Source organism: Stegodyphus dumicola, chromosome 7 (genome assembly GCF_044657685.1).
Source record: "Stegodyphus dumicola isolate Sdum_Otavi_A_Nest chromosome 7, ASM4465768v1".
Taxonomy (NCBI): Eukaryota; Metazoa; Arthropoda; class Arachnida; order Araneae; family Eresidae; genus Stegodyphus; species Stegodyphus dumicola.
This window is the reverse complement of record NC_140774.1, coordinates 82,163,260-82,186,863: the sequence shown is the minus strand read 5'-3', so window position 1 is coordinate 82,186,863 and position 23,604 is coordinate 82,163,260. Positions and strand designations below refer to the sequence as shown.

The 23,604-nt window shown below is 32.4% G+C and overlaps 1 protein-coding gene across 1 annotated transcript in view; it reads left to right on the top strand.

Annotated features, from left to right (window-relative positions):
* The window catches only part of LOC118205964 (peptidyl-glycine alpha-amidating monooxygenase B-like), a 159,557-nt gene that overhangs the window by 42,354 nt on the left and 93,599 nt on the right, over positions 1-23,604 (top strand). The window contains exons 6-7 of the mRNA XM_085820527.1: positions 12,263-12,340; positions 12,417-12,465. Coding sequence (XP_085676653.1) covers positions 12,263-12,340; positions 12,417-12,465 — 127 coding nt within the window. The remainder of the gene's footprint in view (positions 1-12,262; positions 12,341-12,416; positions 12,466-23,604) is intronic.

The window sequence follows — 23,604 nt, the reverse complement described above, 5'->3', positions numbered from 1 at the left end:
ATAAGAATTGGCAACTAGCAATATTGTAATCATTATATCCTTTGCTTAAAATCTTGGTAATATGTGGATAGTATTTCATAGATTATAGTATAAATTATAAATAAATAAATACAAAGTCTTTAATCCTTAATGTACAAAGTCTTTAATCTGGACTCGTCGGGACTTCGGCGATTCCGGATTAGGGTTTTTTCCAGATTATAGATCATCAATTTAAATCTGATAAGATGGCATGCAGAAATTATAAAATTAAAAATATGAAACCGTAATTTATGAAATAAAGAGCAATTATGATCTAAAGGGTATCAAAATTTACAAAAAAAAAAAAAAAAAAAAACTTAATATTTATTTGTTTACTTTATTAAACATTTCTTCTAATGTAAGTTGTTTAAGTTGTTTCATTTTATGTGCTAATACTTTCTCTTTAATTCTATAAATAGACATAATTTCTTGTTCAGTTACAAAGTTCCGCTCTTCATGTCCTGTAATTTGTGTGCCAAGAATACCGACTAACTTGTCAATTGAATTTTTTTTCGTTTTCATTAACCTCTCTGTCACTTTCTTCTTGCCTTTATCCATTTTTTGCAGCAATTCCACTTTTTGTTTGTTGAACATCGAAACATGCTTTCGCTTTGTAGATCCTTTGGCAGCTCCAGAATCAGAAACACTTTTTGACATAATCGAAAGTTCAAGCTTACTTTTTATAAAATTGCTCTAACAGTCTGCAAAAAATAATAAGTCGGATACAATTAGAAGACTAAGGAACAACGCAATCTGCAACATTAACTGAAATAGATAATTTTAGCCTAGCTTATACCGTCTGTTATGCATTAAATGCGCATGCGTAAATGTATTATACGCATGCGTAAACGCATATGCGAATGCGTAAAGGTATTATGTGCATGCGTAAATGCTACACATGCACAGAAAGTTTGTAACTTTGAGGTCTGGATTATAGATCATTCCGGATTATGGACGTCCGGATTAAAGACTTTGTACTGTATACAGCATAGTATAATTAGGAGTAATGGGAAGAAATGGTACTTATATATTATCCCATCGACTGTTGTGGAAATTTCAGCAACAGTCACCAACAGCCAGTTGTTACTGCAGAATTCTAAAGGACTCACTCATCCATAGTTGGCTCTGAATCATGTTACTTGGCCTGTTGATGAGATAATACGTTAAGTACCAAAAAATTCAGCACCATCTTTCAAAATACTTTGCTTAAAATTGCCATGTGTGAAAACTCTTGAAAACTCATTATAGAGAATTAAACTAGGTAAGACAAAAACTTACTACAAGTTATGTAAATGTAAACTGAGGGCTGGTAAAAAAATAAACCGCCAACTCCAAAGATTTGTAGTGTAATAGTCCAAATGTAAGAAAGCATGTAGCAATGGAAACTGAACAAATTAACTGAAAAATGATGATCTAAATTAACTGAGAGTCAAAAGAAGACTTGAAAACTTAAACACTGGAAAACTAGCAATATGGTTTTAATATTTTTGTCAAAATTAACATACATTGAAATTAGCAAAAATCAAATTACAGTCTATAACTTACAGCACATAGACGCTGACTTTGTGTTGATGCCAAAGATCATGTGAACTTGTTTTCATGTGATAATAGAAAATCATGTCATCTCTGACATCATGTGCTACATTTTTCAACTTTTTTATTCTTCTTTTGCTACTTTCATTCAAAAATTTCTGATGACACAGCTGGCGTGATCCAGCATTACCATACTGTTAGCACGGGCCAGCAATACCATACTGCTAGCACGGGCCAGCAATACTATACTGCTAGCACGGGCCAGCAATACTATACTGCTAGCACGGGCTTATAATAGCACTAACAATGCAAGAGTCTTGTCATAAACTTTGCTTCCTCGAAATAAACAAACCTTAGGACTCTTCTTGCAGTAATGTTTGATCATATATGCTTTCATAATGAATTATCAATTATGATCTGTAGCAGTGCTCCCTGCAGCAATTTTTTCTTACGTTTTTATTCTATAGGCTCTACCTGGGGCCTGTAGTTAAGCAAACATCAAATACTCTCATAAAGAGAAAATTTGACATTTTAAACAACTCTTATTTACATATTTTTCACATCTTATTCATTATAGGGCAGTACCTTTTATTGCTGAAAATTAGGATTAATTATCTTATAACGAAACTCTCCATCTTTATTTCTGGGACATATATTTTTTAATTTGTATGACCTTCCGTAATACTTAGAATATATGAATTATTTTATTACAAGAGTGATGCAAGTCCATCTTCCAATGCAACAAGATAAGGATTTGGATTTTAATGGATTCCAAAGTAATGACAAAGTTTAATAAATTTATCTAAATTTCTTTATATTTAAATGCATGTAAATTCCTATACAATAGGCATTTATAAAAATTAACTAAACCAAACTTTATTTTTGGAAGCATAAAATATCTTCTTAATTACTCAAGTCCAAATCTTGAAATTTATTTATTATAAAGTTTACTTTCACTTGAATGAAACTACCTTTCAGTCAAGTTTTGCTTATAAATAAATAATTCTATTTTAATTTTGGTATTTATTTAATTGTTGTTAAATTACATTATGCTTTTAAATTTAACTAAGAATTTCTTTTCACGAATCAATGAAACATTTGTGATACATAGTATGAAAAGACAAGTAACTACATCATATCTGTACATTTTTCAGTTTCAATGGATCTACCATATTTATGTAAAGGTATTAGTGTGATGTTTCTAACTTTTATGGTAATGGCAATGTATTTCGTTGTGTGTTTAGTAATAAAGTGATAAAACCACTTATCTTTATTTAGTTTGTGTTTAAAATACATTATCAGTATTGAAAACTATGTTATGAAATTATATTTCAACAGTTTGTCTGCACATGCTCATACTTTTGTATCATGTTTGAATGCGTAAAAATCACCAATATTTTTTTATATAATTTTAGGTCATTTCAGAAAAAGTCCGATTTTGTGTCAAAATACCTATATTAGAACAATGCTATATATAAATCTAATACAAGTCGCGCTTTCAAGACATGGAAAACGCAGTTTGAATTTCGTCATTTGGCTCGGTAGAGCGGGAGATATAGAACTGCCCCCTTTTTTCCCCCACAGTGTACACATTTGATCAATAACTTAGTAAATTCACATTTTTCTGAAAACGATATTGGATACAGGATGATTTCATCATTTCAGTGAATTATCTTGTGATATTAATTTAGTTATATCTATTACTTTAAATGTTATCCTTAAACAACAAAATTCGAAGATTTTACATCGGGTAAATAATAGCTTTAAACTAAATGAATCAAACACCTTTCAGAATTATGAATTTCAGAAAATGAAAGTTCAGTTTTTATATTTTGTGAGTTTGCTGAGAATTATTTATAAATCTTAAAATCCAAACAAACACTTCAGTTAATTTATCATAATTTGATATATTGTTTAGATGCCAAAGGGATGCATTTTTTGCAAAATCTATAGTTACCCTTCTAGTCTTTTTTGCTTACTTCTTTAGCCTGACTATCAGTTCTGCCAATAGGCCAGCATTCAGGATTTTGGTGTAGCCATGAAGGCCTCTTCTACCATCTGGAAGCAAGCATGCCACAAGCAGAGTAATCATGTAACAATAGATTAGTGATACTTCTCGTAACATGTTTCCATGCCTGGGGGTTTGCCAACTGACAAATTTCTTTAACTCGGTCATGAAAACGCATCAGTTTCCCAGCTCTTTTATCTACCAAATGGCTACAGTAGATTCAGACCAAAGTGCTATTTTAAAATCTGGTAGACCAAATGCTTTGTTACTAGAATTCACAATTCTAGCACCATACAAGCCATCAACTTCTATCATAGCATACTGAAGGCTTGAGACGAGCTACTCTAACAAGAACTACCTTCATATCAGAATTAACTATTGATTGAACAAAAACATACACAGCATATGCCTTAAGAATATATTCACAATATCAGATGGTAATTCAAAATCCCAAGTTATTTTTGATTTCCACAAACCTTGTAACTCTAGCTTTGTAAGCAATGCTGATGAAGTTAACTAGCCTAGAGAATTGAAAATCTTTTGCATTATTGGTAAAATTAATCTCTTAGTTCTTTTCATTTCAGATGTCAATGGCTCTAAACTAATGCAACATCTTAAGGTGTTATGATCTAAGCCCCACATTATTCATAACGTAGAAGTTTCACCAGAATGCTTTGAAAACAATGTCAGCATTTTTCAAGCTACATTGTCCTAAAAGACAAGAATGGTGTTTGGTGTATTTAAATATGGCAAAGCACACTAGGGCTATCTGCCTAAGAGGAGGGATGCCTTCGTGGAGGACTTTCGAAGGGAAACTGGCTCAAAAGACAAGAATGACTGTGCTTGTTCTATAAAGTGAACTTCTTCATTAATTTTAAAAACTTCACATACACAATTGTCCACATGGAATAAGTTTCTCAATTTTTGAGCAGTTTCATCATATTGTAGAAACCAGTTTTCTAAAAGAAGCATTATAGATGCATTCACAAATAAGGCTTAATTCACAAACTTGAGATGGAACTTGACAACATATATAATTTTCTTACCCTTAATTATATGGGGAAAAATTTCTAAGAAAATCTCTTTCTTTGGGAACAACGGGGAACATCAAAAAAGCATTTTCATTGCCAGCACTTATACCAGTTGAATAATTCTAAAACAATCAAGAATGTTGGGTATCATTTCTATGATATTAACTTCTTTAAATAAACATTAATTTTCCCTCTCTGAGAGCTAGAAGCTTCATAAAAAGGGGGGTCAAATTTTTGAAGTTTTATAAAAAATAAAAACTATCTAATTTAATGACTGGCCTGTGAGGCAAATAGTGACATTCGTTATTCAGTTCATTTTCTGGTATGCATTCAGTGATACTTATTTTTTCCCATTCCTGGAGTACTGTTTGTTAATCATATAAAAATTTACCACATTTTAACTTATTAATCACTTTTTCATGCATCTTTCAGGTTAATTTTTTTATTATGAGATAAATGCATAGAATTCCATTTCTGCAGTACATCTAGTTCATATCTCCCATCTGTTAGAATTTTCATTTTGTCTTCAAAATCAGTTAACTCTTTTTCTCCTTAACAGCTTGAGACAAATCAGCTATTCCTAAAATTTCAATTTCCAGTAACGTGCTGAAAGGAATATTCCTAATATGCATAGAAAAGGTCGCTAAAATACCTTCACCATAAATTCTATTTTCCAGTTATCGTCCACCTAAGTTTTTATGGGTGTTAAAATTTGATTTGACTTATTCTATTTCCCGTCAATAGCTGTACATCATAATAAAATAACACACTCAAACTTTCAATACATTTATTTTCCATAGCAACGCTCTGGCGCTAGGTTTCACTTTATAGCGTAACATATGAATCGCAACTCTGAATGTACTGCCCACCAGCGGCTGAGTGATAAAGTCGCTGAACACTGGTAGTTCAGTCCGAGGTTCGAATCTCGCGAACAGGCTGGCTGCATAGGTGCTTTCGTGGTTTTCCCCATGTGTAACGTGTATACGAGCTAGTTTCCCTCAGAAAGTTCTCCACGAATACAAAACACTCCCGGCATTGAAATTAACAATTTCAAAACTATTATTACAATAAATGTAAATATATAGGCACTAAAATAAATACTACACAATAACAAATCACAATATTGAAGAATATACATTCAAATCATTACAACAAATACCTGTTTATAATAGAAATAAACAATCATTCTACAGGACGTATACATATATCTCAAACATTTCGTTTTAGTCTACGTTGATTAGGCAAATTCTCTTTCTCTAATTTTCTCTCCCACCATATTTTGGTGTTAGGATCTAATTTTTGCCCTAAAATGTATGCAAATACATTGTAAGAAAATCCTTTAACACTCTGATTTAAAACTTCTAATGATCTCACCCATTCATTTGTAATGTCAATTAAGTTTAATATTGCTGATGCAGACTCATTTTACATAGGATGCATATTCATAAATCATTTCAAATGAGCATACACTTGTTCGTGGCGATTAGAGAACCTTTCTTCTAGTAATGAAAAAGCTAATTTATAATTAGAGTAAACTATGGATATTGACTGCACAATACGATAAGCATCTCCTCTTAGTGCAGATTTTAAATACTGTAATTTGAGTGCATCTGTTAAATTAGGATTTGAATGAACACTGGCTAAAAAGATATCTTTAAAAGAAAGCTACTCATGTAAGTTACTCGAAAACATTGGCAAAGTAATTTTGGGTAATTTAACGTTGTTCTCAGTATTTGTGCAAAACGAAGGGTCCAATTTAATTTCTTTGGAAAGTTTAACTAATTTATGATTTAATTCGATTTCTACATCTAAAAGAATATCGTCAATCTCTTCTTTCTCCTTTACACAAGCATCAATACTTTCTTCCGTACATAACCCGATCAAAGTATCGAAATTGGAATTTATCTCTGTCTCAAGCACTTTAAACTTATTCTTCAGTACTTCCAAGTCACTTCTTTGGACATTTTCGTCCGCAACCTTCTGTTTTAACTTAACTCTATTTTCAATGTATGTTTTTTCGCTAATATCTTCTTTAGTAATATTTTTATTAGCAAAAGTCAATAAACAAATAAAGAGCTTCAAAAAGGTACAATGAGCTACAAAAAGGGGGAGTGTACTTACCCTTTTGTTTCTACAGAACTTCAATCTGGAAGTATCCTATGTAATTCTTCGTTTCACAAAACCGAAAGTAATATCACAGTCTCATAAACTTCATTAGCTGATCCGGCTCGACGTACCAAAAAAACTTGATTTGACTTATTCTATTTCCCGTCGATAGCTATATATCACAATAAAATAGCTCCACACAGATTACAGAAAATAACACACTCAAACTTTCAATACATTTATTTTCCATAGGGACACTCTGGCGCTAGGTTTCACCTTACAGCGTAACATATGAATCGCAACTCCGAATGTACCACAAAAATCAAGTTTCTCACAGAATATATTTCAGCGCGACTTCTGGTAGCGCATGTGTTATTAGCCAAGATTCTGCTCAATCGCCAAGTATTTCTCAGCTAATACAAAACAGACGTGTCTAACTCAACTAAGTTCTCATTCAGTAATTTTCCCAATGCATCAGCCCCAACCAAAAAGTCTGTTAAATCTTTTTTGTCCTGCCCATTTCGAGTCCTTTAAAATTCTACTGTCACTAATTGTCAGAATAAATCCGCATATTTTCTCTGAAAGAGCTTCAAAACTGCAAGTATATGACTTTTTTTAAATCGCTGACTTTATGTTCCTTTGGTGTTGTTCCATCCCCCACCTAAACAATACAGGTACTACAGTTTTATTCATAAGTAGAGGAACATTCAGTAATGTTTTGATTCTTTTTTTTTTTTTTTTTTTTTTTTTTTGGCTAGTTGAATTGCAGAAAGTGCAAATTTTTCGCTCTTGACCTTGAGCCAGTGGCGGTTCGTAATGAGCACTGTGGAACTGCAGCAACCCCTATTTCCACTTATTATAATTTTTAATATTTAATATAGTGTGCCCTTTAGTCTTTAAATTCTTTCTTTATACTTTTACAATACATAATCATTAAGCTTAATGTCAGCCCCCAGTTTGTGAAAAAGGTACTTTGGAAAAAGTTACTTTGTTTCGAACTGCGCGCTTCACAGTTCCAGCGACATAGTATTTGGCTGTTCTGTGCATGCGCACACAGAAAACAGCACGCCGAACCAGGGAGAGAGAAAGCACTGTCGCTCTTGCAGTGCCGAAATTCTGGCGTGTTATTGAGAATGTGATTTCTTTTTACTCCGCGCGTGTTGTATTCCTCCACAAAGTGGAACTTCATCATACGGACCATAGACAGAGTTCATAAAAATTTGCAACCTTGAAAAAATTGCCTTACTGAAATTCAATCAACATCAAATGCAAATCAAACTATTGCAAAAGCGACGGGAATTTTAAAATATCTAAATGATGATAATTTCTAGTTTTGGTTAGAGCTTTTTTATCAGATTATGCCTCATGTTGAAATGATATGCAACTAAATGCAATCCAGAGAAATTAGTGTGTTTAAAGTTAAATTTCAAAACTGCTATTTTATTATTTATTAAGAAACTCATTTTCAAAGACGCTGATGGCAGAAGCTAAGGAAATATGTGATTTTATACTATGTATTGGTATAATGCACAGATATTTTTCTCTGCTAAATTGTTTAACAAGAAATGCTTCACTAGTTTTAGGAATGAACATTCTCCAGAAGAAATAGTACTGACCCCTGAAGCATGTCCAATGATTGACAAAGAAAAGCTTGAAACTGAACTAAAAGTATTCTATTGCAGGTCTGATATTCATGAACATTGCAAATTAATTGAGCTACTGAAATTTATCTTCGAAAATAATCTAGATGATGTTCTTAGTGAAATTACGAAACTGATAAAAATTCTCTTGAGAGTTCCAATGACTAACTACATCAGAGGAAGAAAGCTGCTTTTCAACATTGAAAAGAATGATAACTTTTCTAAGAAGCACCAGGAATTCGGAAAGACTAAATGCGCTGTCATTGCTTTCAATAAAAAAAATTTCCTTGGTTGTCATCCAGAGATCATGGAGAAAATTATTGATCTTTTCGTGCAAATTAAAACAAGAAGAATGGATTTCATTTTTAAATAAATAGATATGGATTGAACTGTAACAGTTTAGGTTAAAGTAATTAAGAAATGTTTGATTTTTTTCTCATAAGCTTTCATAATAAATTTTCTTTTTATACTTGTTTGTTTCCTTTTACACAATTTTAAAACAAAGATTATTTATTTTTTTTTTTTTTAAACAGCACCCCCACTAAATTTAGCTACGAGCTGCCACTGCCTTGAGCCCAAATGATTGTGCAAAGTGTTTACTAATAAACAGTTTTTTTCTCTACTAAAGCAATTCTATGTTTCACATACATTCTTTTTCCCTTATTTAGGACACGTAATGTCAAAATGAATATTATTACACTGAGGCGAGATCAATTACATTTTAACATTGACAAATTTGCTTAAATGATCTGCTTTTTTAAGACATGAAAAACATGCACCTTTCTTTAATAATAACCATTTCTTTTATCACTTAAAATCATCTTTCTTACTTTAAAACATCTTCATTGGGGTGGAACTTATCGCAAAACATACAGTTGTGTACCTGTGTTATCAAGGCTTACCAATGCAGAGGCCATCGCAAGTTCAATTTCCTTTGCTTTTTCAAGAACGGAGCTTCTTTTTTTTTTTTTTTTTTTTTTTTTTAATTAAGATGAAAATCAAACCCAGTTCCCTGCTAATGACACCATTTCTTTACCTTGAACTTCTTAACCAAGAAAATACATCAAATGTTCTTAAGTACAGGAGTTCTTGGAATTTGCGTCATTCATAATCATGATGAAGAAAGCACATTAAACGTTCTAAAGTATAGGAGTTCTTGGAATCACTTGACTCATAATTCTCCTTTCTCATGTACGCAGTACTTCTTCTGAGAGGCAGTTTTCCACTAATAGAATTAGAAAATCCTCAAATTTTTCTTCCATTTTTCTTAAGCTCTCCAAAGCTCTCGGCTGAGCTTCATATAAAGCTGCCAAATTAGCCTTGGTTTGTCCAATCATGGCATTCTTCATAACCATGCTTAATAAATCACAAACTTAAATTTGGACAAGCAAATCATCTCTTCCAAATTTTTCTTTTAATAATTTGATTCCTTTGGGTAATTCTCTCTTGTTGCCAGAAAATTTCGAATGAGACATTCAGCTTTCTATTTGGCTCCCCAGACTGCACTAGGTTTTGCATCTTATCTTCATCAGCTAGAGACTTGTCTTCGTGAATCTTCAGAAATAAGCTACAGAAGGGCACGTAATCCTTTGGATCAACTGAAAAGTTTTTCAGGTCAATTTTTGGTAATTTAATCCCCCCCCCCCATTTTTAGCTGCAGAAGCTTCTTGCAGTTGCTTTTTCAGTTTACTGCAGATTTTTAAATGCCTGTATCAGTAGGTTACAGCTTCTTCAAAATCGGCAGTGTTAAGTTTCTTATCATCTTGAGTCTTCAGTAAACTTTTAGCAGTTAAAAACTGACAACCTTCATGTCTCTGGAACTTATCAGAAATGTCATTTAAATCTATAACTTCTTTAACCAGCTCATTTTCGATGGCGTTCTCAGTCTCTGTCATTATGCTTTTAAAGCATTTAAATCCAACTCCAGGGAATAATTCAAAAATGCCCTTTCCAATAAGGGTATCACATTCTTATGTTGAGAACAAAAAGCCAAAATTTAATTCATGGGTTTGCATCTACTCGAGGCTGGGTGTTTTTTAAAGTCCATAGAAATAAAAGTCTTTGTAAAAAACATGAAATCAAGTTATTGAAGCAAATGAAACAGGTAGAACAGGCACACAAGGACAGACACAATAATCAAATTTTCTCTCACATTCCATCTAAAGACTAACTCTGATTCTCATACACTTTAGAAGCTGATATAGTTCTACTCCAGCTTCAATTCACTTCAGTTCACAAAACTTAGCTTCTCTTATTGGGCCCTATTATTGGCTGAAACACAGAATTAATGCTGGAGGGGGAAGAAGAGATACTGTAGCTTTAGGAAGTCATACTTAAACTTTACTTGTCTGTCTATGAGAAGAACAGCCTCGCCACAGTGTCTCACAGGTGGCGGTCATTATAACAGCAGGGCTAGTATATTTCAAATAAGTGCAAACCAAGGGTTGCTTTAATTTTATTTTGCTTTTGTTGACTGTTGGCTGAGGGGAAAAGAGTTATCATTCGTCTTCAAGACACCCCTATGTAAAATGGGTTAAGACTCATTTTTGTGGCAACAGACAGCTTCAGACTAACTGGCGAGAGCTTTTCGTATGATAGACTGTACTTCTTCTGCCAAGTCTTTAGATTGGTAAAGATCATCAGCATAGCTTTCAGTAACAGTATTCTTTAGAAGCTGATTGAATAACCCATCCTTTTGGTTTAATTTCAATAAGACAGACAGCAATTATTTGATGTGTAATTTTGTTATGTTTTCCCAAGATTTGAATTTAATTTGGAATAAATATTCTGGTTCATAATTTGGAATAAATATTCTGGTTCATCTAACTCATTGTGATTCTTCTGTCATATTGGAGGCTAAATTATATTGAAATTACTTTTTTTGTTTATTGTGCATCTCATTTCACTACGATTATAACTCTTTCATAAATTTTAAATTATGAATAAACAGAAGATTTGTTATTTCAAATTATCTTATATTAAGTTAATTAAAGAACATGTATTGTATTTATAATTTTCTTGCATTTTTACTTCATTTGCTGAAGGTAAGAGAAGTAAAAATGTCAAGTTGTATTATTTTCTTATGATTAAATTACATAAATATTATTATTCTTCAGGAAATCTATTTGTTCCTCAGCTTGAATTTTCTTCTTGTGCTTTGTAGTTCAATCTTGCATAGAATTGCTTTGATTTTTTAATGCCTGCACATGGTTTAGTCCTTCTCGATACAATTAAATATTCTTTGTGCTGAGTAAAACTGAACTAAATATATTTTAAAGAGGTCTATTTATAATCTAGAGAATGACAAAGAGCGTTTATAATTGTAAAAATTATTTAACAGTGTTTTATTTTTCATTATGATGATTTAAATGTGGTGTATTTTATATATTTGTGTTTATTTGTTATATCAGGCTTGCTGTTTGACATTAAAAATTGGAAATAATTCAAAGAATGTTTTTATCATAATCCCAAATGTTATTTTTTCCATGGGTACTGTAGCATGTGAAATAAAACTTGTAATTCTTACACGGTTACTTTATGATAATTTTCACTTATAAATTTCATTTGGTAGGTTTATCCCCCTGATTGTAAATTTAAAAAAATAATAGTAAAGATTTTTAAAATTCAATTAAAATGTTAGTTTTATTCACTATACAAATTACAAATGATATTGACTTGAATTTACTGTTTCATACATGATTTGTGTAGTCTTTATACATTTGATTTTTGAATTAGGTATGGTTATTCAATTGAATTAAATATTATCAAAATAAAATATGAAACTTCCATTTATAGAACTACATTGTTCACGTTATTTGCTTTTAATTTTGTTAATTAAACCTGAATTTATTTAATGTGAATTTCTCATATATTTAAATTTTGAATTTATGTTAATATTTATTTATTGGTGATTTTTTTTCTCCCAGATGTTGGATTTTTAATTGGAGGTAATAGTTCCATCCATTATATAGTGCTGCAAATTCACTATGCCAAGCCATTGCCTGGTAAATAATTTTCTAATTTTATAGATATATTTCTGAAATTGAAATAGTTGTTTAAAATTATTTATTTTAATTTTAGAGGGAACTACAGATAATAGTGGTCTGAAATTACACCTAACTTCTCAAAGGTATGCAGATTTTCCAGATTTACAAACATTTTTGTGAATAGAAAGTACACATAATTTATTGACCGTTCAGGGAAGAAAATAAACAATATGGTATTTATTGGTCTTTAAAAAAATAAATCAAGCAGTTTTATAGTATAGAAGAGGCCCAAGTAATGTTATTCTTCTAGAATGAGTTCATGTCTAAAAAAGGTGTTTTTATGAGCTAGAACCGAGCTTTTTTATGGTCTGACAGTGTATCTTCCTTAAACAAAAACTTTGGCAGATGAACTTTTAAAATAAGATTCATGAGGATCAATTTAATTGTAAAATGAAAAGCCTTTTATTATTGTTATTATTATTATCAGAATATTTAAAGATTATGCAGTTTGGTTCTAGTTAACTAGTTCTAACTGTTTCAAAAAATTATTTTTTAATATTCATGTAAATACAGGCTTCCATCTAGAGTTGTTTGTAATTTTTAGAAGATTATACTCTTAATTCAAATACATTCATTTTGTTCAAACCTATTTCTATGTAACATTTTGAAATATACTTTTATGCAGAGATTTTAAAATTTCTTTAGAAGCAGCTGAAAAGCCTGCAGAAATTATTATATTATGTGGATTTTAAAGGACAACAGAATTCTCTGTCATGTTACCAAAGGTATACAAGTACAAAGTCTGAAATCAGATCTTCAATGGCCTATGGCCTGAAAGATCTAATATCTGAGTCTCATGGTCACCAGCCAAAAAAGAAAAAAGTGTAGGAAAGGAGAATAATGATTGAAATACCTTCTTCTCAGTTTTGTTGTAAACGTGATGCCTACTGACATTAAAATGATGATCTGAAATCACGAATCGCTTAAGTCTCAACAGTTCTCAGACTTTGTACCATAAGTTCAGTAATTTTTTATTTATATTAAGAAGTGTAATCTGTGAAGTTCCTTATTTAAGCTAAGAGTATTAAACTGACATTCACAGATTTAGAGTATTCCTTTTTGGAAATGATGTGAACAATGCTCAAAGTATTCTAGAAATTATTTCACAGAATTAGTAGTAGATATGCAAATTTTTGGTTATATTTCTTTCTTTCTTTTTTTTTTTTTTTTTTTTTTTTTTTGTGTGTGTGTGTGTGTGTGTGTGTGTGTGTGTGTGTGTGTGTGTGTGTGTGTGTGTGTGTGTGTGTGTGTGTTTCAAATCAATTTCAATCCATTTTAGCAACAAGAAGTAGTTGAAAGACAATTCCAGTACATGTAGGTGATGATGCAATGCTACAATCGTTTTTTCCGTGAAAATCGTTAATCTTTTCTATTTATTAATGTACAACTTTCCTTCAAAACTATTCATGTATGACTCTTTGGCAATAAAAAAAATAATTAATCAGTGTTTCTTAATTCTTGATTTTTAGAAATATTGGTAAAACATATTTGTGAACATCAAGATTATTTCTTTATTATAAGCCTTTTGGACTGTTCTGTTTGGTTAACCAGTTGACAAATGGGCATTGTTGTAAAGTTTTTTGCCAATGCATTGTTTTTTTCATCACATTTATCTCAAAGCAGGAGAAAGAAGTACACAAGCAGATAACAAATTACACAAAGATGCTTATTTGACAATAATGGAAACCATACTTTTGCAACTCAGTACCATCTCTGAAGAAGATATTTTTGTGTAGTTTCATTTCATTTAGGAATATGATTTTACTATCAGGCAATGCAAATTCAATTCTAAAATTATATATATCCATGCATAGTATAAGAAAATTATCCTATGTATTTCCTTAATGGTTAATTTATTTATATATTTTTAAGGTTTAATAAAAAGAAATTTATTCCTTTTCAATTTTACACTAAGTTTACTGACACAAGAAAAAATAGCTATAAAATTACACTATTTTGAGTCTTAAAAGTTTGTCAGAAGATACAGATCAAACAAACACATTGTGATATGCTTTCATTGTCAGAGCATAATCAAGGTCACCTGACCTACAATTGCAAACTTTCTAAAGACAGAAAGCCTACTTTTGTCAGATATAAAAAGGACCATGTAGCTTCAGCCAAGATTTTGTGAATATTATTTTTAAATTCAGTGCATTAATCTTGCACTTACTATAACCCATAAATCACTCAACTCAACTTTTTCTTATGAAATTCTTGTCATCCACCATACATTTAACTTGACTTCACAGAATTCTCAACTGTTGCAAGAATAACATGTTCCAGGTTGCTGAGTTTGCTTTATGCCAGGAATATCTTGCAAATGGCACAGTATTTTACCAGTTCAGTTAAAGTAATGCCTTTAACCACTGCGCTACAACTAAACTTCACGGTTGCGGTGCCATGCGCTACAGTATGAAAAGGCGGTAAAGTGCCTCATTTATGCCGCTCCACGTCTGTGAGTGCAATCCAGAGCTGTAACTCAAGAAATAAACAATATTGTTGTTAGGCGACATGTGCATTATGTTATTTTCATTTTTGCGATAAATGCCTATCGGCGTGGTGTTCACGTCGCTCGCGATTTGAGACAAAAGCATAGCGCAAGTGGTTAAGGGTAAATGCTCATAAAATTTACTTAACTAGTGATTTTTAAAGGGAGACAGGCCTTTTAAGTGAAAAAAGGGGACTGTAAAAATATTATAATCTTGAAAGAAAACTGTAAATCATCCTGAGTTTGTAGGGATATACATTTGGATTAGTGGTGCCATGTATGCACCCAGTTAAAACTTCTAAAATTTATTTCATTTAACATTTTTACAATCAGTAATGCTAATTTTAATGTCTCTACTGGAGATTCTATCTTCTTCAACAAACTCCAAAAATTTGCTAATCAAATTTGTAAAAACTTCATCCTGAAAATTTCAAACTCTGGTTGTTTTGCAGCATCTGTCTGTGCATGCTCAGTTAGGAAGTTGTCTTTGGATGTTTTCCTCTGGTATGGAGCATTTCTGAGTAGAAAAATTTTCTTTTCACTTAGAGACTTAATGTCAGGATTCTGCAAATGAATTTTAGAATAGATTAATATCAAATTAACAAAATCTTGACTGAAGCTACGTGATCCTTTTTACATTGGACACAAATAGGCATTTTGTCTTTAGAAAATATGCAATTGTAAGTCGGATGACCTTGGAGTGTTGCTGTAGAAAATTTGGCAATGTCCAAAGCTCTGACAATGAAAGCACATGTCAATGCACACATCAATTCTGATGTGTTTTGTATGTATCTTCTGATAGAAACTTTTAACATTCAAAATAGTCAAAACTTTATAGTTTTTTTTTTTTTTTTTTTTTTTTTTTTTTTTTTTTTGTGTGTGTGTGTGTGTGTGTGTGTGTATACAGAAAGCATCATAACAGTTCCATGTGAATTCCTAGAAAATTGCTTGATTTTATTCACAGGAGATCCTGCAGTCCAGAGTTCTGTCTTAATATCATCAAGACTGGTGTCAGTGGTTAAACCACATATTACCACTTTTATTGGAGTTTCAGCTTCAGTCCTGAAGGTATTGAATTGAACATAATTTTTCATTGAATGTGCAGGTATTTGCAAATGTTCAGCAGTTCATCCAAAGAAAAGAGAAATCTTATTTTTCATCGGTGCACAAGTATAGTCATTTATTATATTTTGGGAAAATAAACTTCACAGGTCTTTCCAAGTGAGGTCTTGGAACAGACTATAAGAAGCATTTTCTTAAGGTAGTGATTTGTCGTGGCATCTAGAGTGGCTTATATACTTTTGCCATCGCTGTTATATGTCTCATCTTGGCAGTGCATTTTCTCATCTTGAGTTTTATTAGCTGCTATTGCATCAAAACTATTTAGAGTAGATGTCATGGAAATTTCCCCAGAGAGAGGAGTCAAAAGTGGCTATTTTTCCAAGAGGGACCCAGTTCTGGTTATTATTTGTTTCTGTCTAAGTGGCCTCAAGAGCATCTTGGTTGTAATAGTCACTTCAGAAGGCTTCTGTATTTTCTTTCTCTTTTCTCGAATTTGGAAGAAAAAACATCATTAATTCTTTCCTCATGTAGCTTGGCTGTAGAAGGATCATACAGCATTTTAATGGAAAAATTATGTGCTTCCATCAGCTTAATGAAGTCGGATCTCATTTTCTTCAGTCTAGCTTTGAATGGCGTACCAGAATGTAATTTATGTTGCAATTCTTCAGTTTCCTTAAGCATAGAAAATAGCAATCCATGTTACAAGCAGGGAAGTTGCAAAAATAACAATCTTTGCAGATGAAAGTTCTGTTCAATCATTCAAAGCAACATGTGGTCATATTTTCATTCAAGTTTTAATTTTCCTTTCAAATTAGTTGTTTTGAATTACTGTATATTCTGGCTTATAATGGGCACTGATGTAAAATGTGCAGCTATAATTTCAAACTACACTTTGCAGTTTTTAGGTATATTCTCTGTATAATGCACACCCTTTTCTTTACGAAAAAATCTGAAAGATGCATGTGCGATGATTGTAGCTTTTGGTCATTCAAAGATTTTTCCCAAGCTTTTGAACAATAGTATATTGAATTGACAAAGTGATGAGGAGAACAATATATATGTGGAGGAAATAATTCTGCGAAGAGGTTGCATTTTATTCAGTGCAGGTGTGTACAAGAATGTTATTCTAATGTTTCAAGAAAAAGGGCATATTATTTGAGGTAAGAATGCACTTTCAACCCAAATAAATTTATGGAATCAACAGTTAGATTTTTTTTCTCTTTCTGTAGTCATATGAAGTCATGATGTGGAAGTGAACATCGATAGCGAGGAAGGAAAAGGAAGCTAAATCCATCTTAAAGCATAGACATAATGTGCAAGTAGATGATAAAAACATGGAATGAAATTAAACCCGATATATAAAATTGTATACTGTGGAACAGTAGCCAGAAAATGAAAAGATATTATTTAATTTCAAATGGAATTACCAAAATTACATAAGCACTTATCCCACTCTTCCACCAAGCAGTGAATACCTCATTCGTAGGAAGAGTATACCAATGATTGAAACAGTTTCAAACTGTATCCATGACCTCACTGTCTGAGGTATTACATCGATCCTTCAGTACCTTTTTCAACAGATCAAAGATGTGAAAGTTACATGGTAAAAGATTGAGGTCTATATGGCAGCTATTCCAACACACTCCACTGAAAGCATGTTCAGTTTGCAAATGGCTGTATGTGGCCGCACATTATCATGAAGCAAAAGCACTTCATGAGAGGACAATGTGCTGGGCCACTTGGCTTTGGTTGCTGCACAGAAATGTTCCCTGGTTTTGCAGTACTGAGCAGCATTGATTGTTTGACCTGAAGCCAGGAACCTAATGAGAAGTGAGCCTTTTATATAAAAAAAGAGAATTGTCAAAATGACTTTGCCCTTACTATGCATCATCCTGGACTTTTTTGGTGGTGGGGGGTTGGGATATTTTCCTGTAATGATGGCATGAACAGAACCGAAATTCACACCCATCCCTTCGCTGATGTCCTTTATTGTGCACCGTCTGTTTGCACAGATGACCTGGTCAGCTTCATTCACCGTAGTGCCTGTGCTGTTGAGGTGACTTTGATCAGGTCATGGATCATCTTTCAAAGATTTGTGTCTATTGCGGAAATGCTTGTGCCGGTCCTGCACATGAGACAGCGACAGTTTTCATGCACTGTTTTCATGACCATGACTGTCTTCATTCACTGACCATGCACTGTTTTCATTCGCTGCTGCACTTTATGAGACTTATGTCACTAACAAACAAATAATGCTATGTTGCTCTTCTTTAGTCGCAAATATTTTGCAGACATGAATGAAATGCCAAATTATTGCCAGCCAGATGACATTATTGTCTGACTGCTAGCTCATATCATGTGGTTTTGCGCGATACCTAGGGCAAGTCCGTAACATCATGCAGGTTGTCTCAAATTATGACCATTGTTTCCTTTTCATTTGATCCACACTCAGACAAAGAAATCATGGACACAGTTCAAAGCTGGTTTCAATCTTAGCCTCACTCTTTTGACAAACAAAGTATTCACTGCTTGGTGCAAAAGTGGGACAAGTGCTGTGTGTAATTTTGTTAATTAACATTTAAAAATAAATAATACCTTTTCATTTTGTGGCTACTGTTCTATTTTCATTTGATCCACCCTTATAATTCAAAAGTCATTAAAACGTAGTCTAGATTTTAAAAATTAAATGTTTCTAGGTTTAAAAATTAATTTAAAAAATGAATCTGGGTGGAATAGAAGATGATTATTTATTTATGGATTCAAATAATAATGATTTTGAAGATGAAACAGAATTTGATAGTGTGCCTAGTGATATGACAGAAGATGATGTGACAAACTTTTCATGTTATCCAGTAAAGAAATTTTTTAAGTTCATAAGGAATGTCATTTCTTTTAAACAAACAGTATTTAGGTACATGTAGAAATATAATTTTTGTATGCTTATCTTTTTCTCAGTTTTAAATCTGTCTTTCTGACATTTAATGTGCACCCAAAAATTTTGGTCTTATATTTTGAATTAAAAGTGAGCATTATACACTGGAATATATGGTAATTGAATCTGTTTTAATATAAATTTTCCCAATTTTTATTCATATTGCCTTTTTTTAATCTTAAATTTATGTTTAATTTTTCCTTTTTCAATTTTAGAATATAAGCCTCCTGTTTTTGTATGTTTCGTATTTCCTCAATTTAAAAATTCCATTTTTATTAGAAAAATTTTTACTTTTAAAAAAATTTATAAATATAAACCTCTTTTCGTATGTTTCGTATTTCCTCAATTTAAAAATTCCATTTTTATTAGAAAAATTTTTACTTTTAAAAAAATTTCTTTTTAATTTTGATAAGCTTTTGACTTGAAATAGTTTATTTGTAGTTTAACATATTTCCTTTGGCTTTTAGGAATTCTGCATATTATTTGGTTTGAAATTTATTCAGCATATTGCTTTTAAATAAATTTTTTCCCCTGATTGCTTTGTTCTTTTTAATGTTTATTTTTACTTTTGTGCTTAATTTTCAAGTGTGTGTTTTGGAATTGCATCAGAACAGTTTATGTTATGATGATTAAATTAAAAGCATTTAAAAATAATTTTTACTTTGTTGCTTTTCGAAAGCACTTTTATTATTTTAATTTAATAATCTTAATTTGCTCTTAATTTTTACTTCCTTGTACAAAGTGAAAAATTCGAAGTACCATATTTCAACTAAAATATCCATTTTGACTGCTATTGAATGAAATTTAAAAATGTTTTTGCATGACATCTGTACGTAAGGACAGAATGAAGGACCTTTCCCCCAAAACAAATTATGAAACTGATTTAAAATGGATTCAAAAGAGATTTTTTCATGGCCAGTACATATGTATGTATCTCACATAACTTTAAAACAAGTAGCCTCAGATTGTTGAAATTTTATATACAGTCAAAAGTCGTTAATTCGGACACCCATAATCCGGAATGATCTATAATCCGGACCTCAAAGCTACAAACTTTGACGCATGCGCGTAAGACCTTTACCGCTACGAATATGCTTGTGCGCGTGCACAAAATACGTTTGCGAGTGCACGTTTAATGTATACCGGACGGTATCAGCTAAGCTAAAATTATCTAATTATCTATTTCAGTTAATGTTGCAGATTGCATTGTTCCGTAATCTTCGAATTGGATCCGGCTTATTATTTTTTCAGACTGTTAGAGCAATTAAAAGTAAACTTGAACTTTCGATTATGTCAAATAGAATTTCTGATAGTATATATTTATTAATATAAAGGATCTACAAAGCAAAAGTATGTTTCGAAGTTTATTAAACAAAAAGTGGAATTGCTGCAAAAAATGGATAAAGGCATATCCTTTGTTTATCTTTAACGACGCGGCGTGCAATAAATTGGAAGTTGATCTGTCAGCACTATCTTTATCTTCAGGGCAGATGTTTTTATTTTATTTGGCTTATAATTCCTTACTAAATGTAGTATTTCATCTCGATATACTCCGTCTTTGATATGATTTAAATCAAATTCCTTGTCATTATAATTCGCTTCCGAAAGCAAAGAAAATGACAGAGGTTATTGAAAACGAAAAAATTTTGATTGACAAATTAGTCGGTAGACACAGCAATTATAGGACTTGAACAGCAGAACTTTGTAACTGAACAAGAAATTATGTCTGTTTATAGAATTAAAGAGAATGTATTATCACATATAAAACGAAGCAACTTAAACAACTTACATTGAAAGAAATGTTTAATAAAGTAAACAAATAAATATTGAGCTTTTTTTTGTAAATTTTGATACCCTTTAGATCATAATTGTTCTTTATTTCATAAATTACAGTTTCATATTTTTAATTTTATAATTTCTGCATGCCATCTTACCAGATTTAAACTGATGATCTATAATCCGGAAAAATCGATAATCCGGAATCGCCGAAGTCCCGACGAGTCCGGATTAACGACTTTTGACTGTATAGGACTGCTATACCATGTAGTTTTGCGCCTTCATTTTTGGTCACATTCGGCCACCTCAAAAATGTATAAATATATGTTCATATATACCCACTCTGTTACTTGGCTTCGTGAGCTCAGTTTTGTCGTGTATCCTTTAGTGGGTAATTATTTCACAAGTTACACTCTTTTAAACTACATTCTACTTTTATTATACATACAAAATATATCATCACTCGCGTACACATTTATATCTACAAGTACTTCCTAAATACATTGCTACTCGCATTCCAGTCCTTTTTCTAATTACTCCACACGCTTCGATGCTTGGCACTGTGCCAGCTTAAAGTCCGATTATGATATACACATCGATAGTTCTCGATATACACATCCCTCCCCTTTTATCATAACTGCAGTCTATCTGTTGGACATCGAATTCTATTGGACCAACACAAAGGTTGTGACACTGCAGGTTTCTATGGTAACATGGTTGTAGCAGCAACAGCTCCGCTGGATGGAACATCTGGTACAACCTTAGACACGGAGGACGACACATACTCATCTGCCTGGTGGCATTATCTTTGGATGGTTCTGGAACTCCACTCTTATCAGGCTCTTTGGAAATCATGAGAGCTGGAGGTGGACGTATGAATCTCTCATCTGTTACGGTTCCTCCATCACGCATCTGATTGATATGTTGTTGCCATAGTTGACCATCTACATATATGGTGTAACGAAGCTGCCCATCCTTGGATTGTACTGTTCCAAATCTCCATCGTTTATCACCTTGGCGATAATTTCTTACTGCAACTCTATCTCTAAATCCTCATCTATATATATGGTGTAACGAAGCTGCCCATCCTTGGATTGTACTGTTCCAAATCTCCATCGTTTATCACCTTGGCGATAATTTCTTACTGCCACTCTATCTCTAAATCCTCGGTCTGCAAACTCGTAGGTTCCTTTTCGAATTCTGTCTTCCATCCTTCTTTTGAGATCTGGTCTCAATAAATCTATTCTTGTTTGAATTTCCCTCTTCAGCATTAGCATTGCAGGGCTATGTAGAGTAATTAAATTCGGAGCTTTCCTATATTGCATCAAAAATATACTGAGTTTTTGTCTCAAAGTTCATGGATAATTTTGCATTGTTCTTAAAGATTATTTTACTGTAAACATATACCATTCAGCCTGCCCATTACTAGATCGTTTAAATGGTGCTGTAGTTTTGTGTTTGATTCCGTTACTCTGTAGAAACATCTTAAACTCATGTGAAGTGAACTGTGGCCCATTATCACTCACTAACAATATTGGTAATCCGAAATGTGCAAAAAAGTCTAGTAAACATTCTATCGTTTTGAAAGTCGAGCTTGATTTCATTGGATATGCTTCTACCCATTTTGAGTGAGCATCGACGATTATCAAAAACATATGCTCAAAAATAGGTCCCGCATAATTGATGTGAATACGTTCCATTGGAGCACTCGGGTACTCCCAATGATGAACTTTTACCTTGGGAGGATCTATTTTATGTTTTTCACGTTCAGAACAGTTTTTGGAAGTATTTTCGATATCTTTATCTATGCCATTCCAAAATACATAAGATCTAGCAATTGCTTTCATCTTTACAGTACCTAAGTGTCCGTGATGCAACTCTTTCAAAACATTATCACGGTATCATTTTGGAATATAAATGCGTTTACCATACATTATACAGCCATCTTGGAGACTGTACCTCCATCTCCCTTCCTTTCAATTCTCCGCCGCTTTGTAGTATTCGTAGCAGAGGACTGAGTTCTGCATCAATTTCAGTTTCTTTAGCCAAATCTCTGGCCGTGATTGGAAGAGTTTCAATCTGCTGTAATTGAAAAATAGTTACATCATCCTGAACAGACAGTTGCTCTGAATTCGTGGGTAATCGTGATGGAAAGTCAGCATTACCATGCTTGTTTGTTTTACGGTAAGTAATATCGAATTGGAATGACTGTAAAGCCAAAGTGTAATGTAAGAGTCCTGTTGCTGCCAAAACTAGCATGCCTTTCTTTGAGCCGAAAATTGCAACAAGAGGTTTATGATCTGTCATCAATGTAAATTTTCTGCCTTTTAAGTATAGAAAAATATTTTTTATTCCCCAAATGATTCATTAAGCTTCTTTATTGTTTTGAGAATATTTCTTCTCTGTTTCAGTCAGTGTTCTTGAAGCATATGCAATTGGCCTTTCCATTCCATCAGGAGTTTGTGAGAAAGTACCGCACCTAATCCTACTGGTGATGCATCAGTTGCCAATGTTAAGGGCAATTTTGGATCATAATGCATCAAAACTTTTTGTGAACACAATTCTTTTTTAATGTTTAGAAAAGCCTCCGGACAATCCTTCGTCCAAACCCATTATGAGTTTTTCTTAGTTAATTGATATAAGGGATTTGCGATTGTCGCTAATTTAGGGCAAAATTTTCCTTAAAAATTAACCAATCCAAAAAGCTTTGAATTTCCTGGACATTTCTGGGTCTTGGGGCTTTTGCAGTTGCTGATATTTTTTCATCAGTTTTATGTAAACCATTAGCATCAATTTTATGACCTAAAAATTTGATCTCATCCTGAAAAAATTTACTTTTCTCTAAATTTAATTTCAGTCCACGAGTTTTACATTTCTCGAGGAAATTTTTTAAAGTATTTAAATGCATGCGTCTCATCATCCGCCCCTGTTATCCGCGCATCATCCATACAAGTATGTATGTGT